The 2,913-nt window shown below is 36.7% G+C and overlaps 1 protein-coding gene across 4 annotated transcripts; it reads right to left on the reverse strand.

The window, feature by feature from the left end:
• Positions 1-307: 307 nt before the first annotated feature.
• LOC121795823 lies at positions 308-2,709 on the reverse strand. Of its 4 annotated transcripts, none has more exons than XR_006049644.1 (4): positions 2,096-2,709; positions 1,505-1,651; positions 1,207-1,405; positions 308-854 (listed from the first exon to the last, which is right to left on the reverse strand). XR_006049644.1 is itself a non-coding variant. In XM_042194463.1 (4 exons), exons 1-4 carry the CDS (start codon positions 1,834-1,836, stop codon positions 757-759), a joined length of 495 nt encoding a protein of 164 aa, XP_042050397.1. In that variant the 5' UTR covers positions 1,837-2,081; the 3' UTR covers positions 308-756. The 4 variants fall into 4 exon arrangements, 3 of the variants coding, with proteins under 3 accessions (XP_042050397.1, XP_042050388.1, XP_042050381.1); XM_042194463.1 differs by lacking the exon at positions 2,096-2,709 and adding an exon at positions 1,786-2,081; XM_042194454.1 differs by having other exon boundaries at positions 1,207-1,651; positions 2,096-2,484.
• Positions 2,710-2,913: the final 204 nt, after the last annotated feature.

The raw sequence follows: 2,913 nt of genomic DNA on the forward strand, positions 1-2,913 counted from the left end.
AATTGAACGCTTTTTGCTTTTTTTATTTATTTATCAGAAACATAAAATGCTGACGTTCTTTAAAGAACGAAACTCAAAACTTGATAATACTAGTACATCACAATTCTCACTAGCTAGAATCGGAAACAATACCCATGATCTGGTAGCTAAAAGGGCTATCATATTAGCCATTTCACATTAAAACATAATCTGTCCGCAGAAGAAAGGCAGTGTAAATAAATACTCCCTCTGTCCCACCAGGTGAGGCGTTTCTTTTTTAGCCGTTGTTTTGCGAAGATGATAATAAATAGTTAAAGTGGAGAGAAAATTAAGTAAGAGAAATAATAATATAGATGAGAGTCGTATATACATTATTATCTTACTTACTTTACTTTTATCTCTACTCTAACAACAACTTTCGATTTTGAACGCCTCACTTGTAGCGGAACGGAGGGAGTACATGACTCGACTCTTCCTCCATGGACATATACAAATATTACCTACAAACAAATCTTACTTTTACACCAAATCTCGTCAAATAAACGAATCCATGTCGCAAGCCAAGATTATGATATCACATTATGCAAAACTTTTAAACAAATCAAACCTGGACCTGGCTCCTAAATTTGGGCAAGACGAATATAAAAGAATAGCTGGCTAGTGGCAACCACTCTTGCGTGGTTGTCATCTTTCAATTTGGGAGGACGATGATGATCTCAAAGGTTAGCCTTACAAGATTAGAGCTGTCATTTTTCTCTATAGAAAGAATGAATTACTTCACTTATCCGCTAACATAATCTTCGTTCTTTTCACACGATATTCAGTATCTGAGTTTGACTGATTGTCTTCATCAACAAAATTCTGACCTGTACCCTCTGCAAGAATCCAATAACTTAAATCATATTTCTGCCGTGAAAGTAAAAAAAGAAGATAGACCAGGGCAAGATTCTGAATGACTCAATACAATACAAACTAGAAAGTGACAGTACATTTTATAGCATGATTTGCACTGGACTCAACTCAACAGCAGATCTTGTTCTTATGTATCAGTACATTGTTGTTATTAAATCATGTATAGTCTTGTGCTCGCTAAAACTACAAAGTATGCATGAGATAGCAAACTGCATATCACTCACACAGCAACAAACACTTCAAGAATTTATAAACTCCTTATTTGACTCAATATAGAAAAAGGCAATCTCATTCACAAGAATGAGTTCAAATCACCTCTCTGGGAGTCATGCAAATCACAGTTAGGCTTAACAACTTCCCCAACATTCTCTGCTTTACAAAGCGTCCAAGGTTCTGGTGTATGAGCTGATACAGTAGGACGCTTACTATGGCCAATGGAATCAACTGAAACATGGGAAAGAGGATAACCCCTATTGCACTTTATCTTCGAACATCCATGCAGCCGACCAGCCAACTGGAACATATAAATATCATCAATAGAATTGCATATGTAATCAAAGTAACAAAATGAAATATTAGCGTTAAATGTGTGCTTAGAAGTAGTATTATGCACATTTATTTGATCTATTAGGGAAGTGTTTATTTCTTCCTCGTCTTGATCAAGCAAACTAATTGACTGGTGCAGTTGCTTAACAAATGAGAGTTCCAAATGTTGGAGAAATAAGCTGTGCTTGTGATCAGTCCACATCGTGCTGTCTTCCTGCAGGAACAAGGAACATTCTTTACATAATTATGAGAGAGAGCATTTCAAAATAGTTATAAAATTCCTTCAGTTCCGTGTGCAATAAAGAGAATAAAACAAAGCGTAAAGCAAATCTTCCACATCTCTACGACCTGAATCTGAAACTCCCAAATCTCTTCTTCCACTATGAAATTAGATTTCATTCCAGATTAGGAGGAACCATCCATCAACTAGTCTCATTTACTAGTATTATACAGAATTCCTTCGCCCTGCTCCGCGTCTCAGAATGAACAGATAAATTTTGGATTTCATTCCAGATTAACTATGAAACTATTGAAGTACTCCACATACTAAACATAAATATCACCATAGAATAATCCTTCCCAATTTCTCATAGGAAATAAAAAAAAATAAAAAACAAAGACCATCGCAGGGGGGGGGATTGGGAAGAAACGCAATTACCGAGAATCGATGCAAAATATCTAGGCAAATCTGAGTAGTCAAAGTGGAAGAAGCACAGCAAATATCCAGCGTTGGCGGCGGAGAGCACTAGACTCAGTTTGTTTTGCATATAAAAGTGCACAGCCAAAAGGGCGATCGTATTTGTGAAGAGAGAGAGAGAGAGAGGAGGTCGGTACACTTGTGCGTAAAAGAAGGTAGGGTGCCACGTCAGATTTAAATATCTTCGGCAGTTGTCAGCCAGTTACCGAGCTCCAATTAATTGCGTATGAGACGGTTGTTGGTGTCTTGGTGATGTGATGAGGCAGGCTGTGTGGGGCCCTTTTCGCACTTTTCATATCATCTTTAATACACACAATCATTTCTATCGGCCAACAATATACTCTTTATCTTCTTCTTCACTATATCCGGATCATCAGCTTTTTTTCAAAACAAGTTCAGTTGAAATGTATCTCATTTCGTAAGAACATTAATTAACTCTTTATCAGCAAATTAAGTGAACTATACCTGGACTAACAATAAAATGGGTAGTCGAATCATAATATATGAAACAAGCTGCAGGAAAAGTAGACGACAGCTTTGGATCCAATTCGAAGTCAAATCCTAATTCAAAGCAGGCACGGATGGTTCTTCCTGCGGTTAGTCAAGGCTTCGTAGCGAAGGATGTCTGGGGACCACGAATTATGCATAAAAAAGTGATCCACATAAAAAGTGATAAATTTACCGCTCATTATATTATTCTTCCATTTAGAGGGATAAAAAAAGACATACCCTCATTATTTGGACGTATTTATCATAATGATCACAATTTAAATACTAAT

This window comes from Salvia splendens, chromosome 1, assembly GCF_004379255.2.
Source record: "Salvia splendens isolate huo1 chromosome 1, SspV2, whole genome shotgun sequence".
NCBI lineage: Eukaryota > Viridiplantae > Streptophyta > Magnoliopsida > Lamiales > Lamiaceae > Salvia > Salvia splendens.

Coding starts and splice junctions, on each gene's coding strand:
- LOC121795823 (XM_042194447.1), bottom strand. CDS start 1,836: ATGAAATCTAATTTCATAGTGGAAGAAGAGATTTGGGAGTTTCAGATT. Junction 1,652..1,785: donor TTTGGGAGTTTCAGATTCAG/GTCGTAGAGATG, acceptor TTGTTCCTGCAG/GAAGACAGCACGATGTGGAC. Junction 855..1,206: donor TTTGCATGACTCCCAGAGAG/GTGATTTGAACT, acceptor GGATTCTTGCAG/AGGGTACAGGTCAGAATTTT.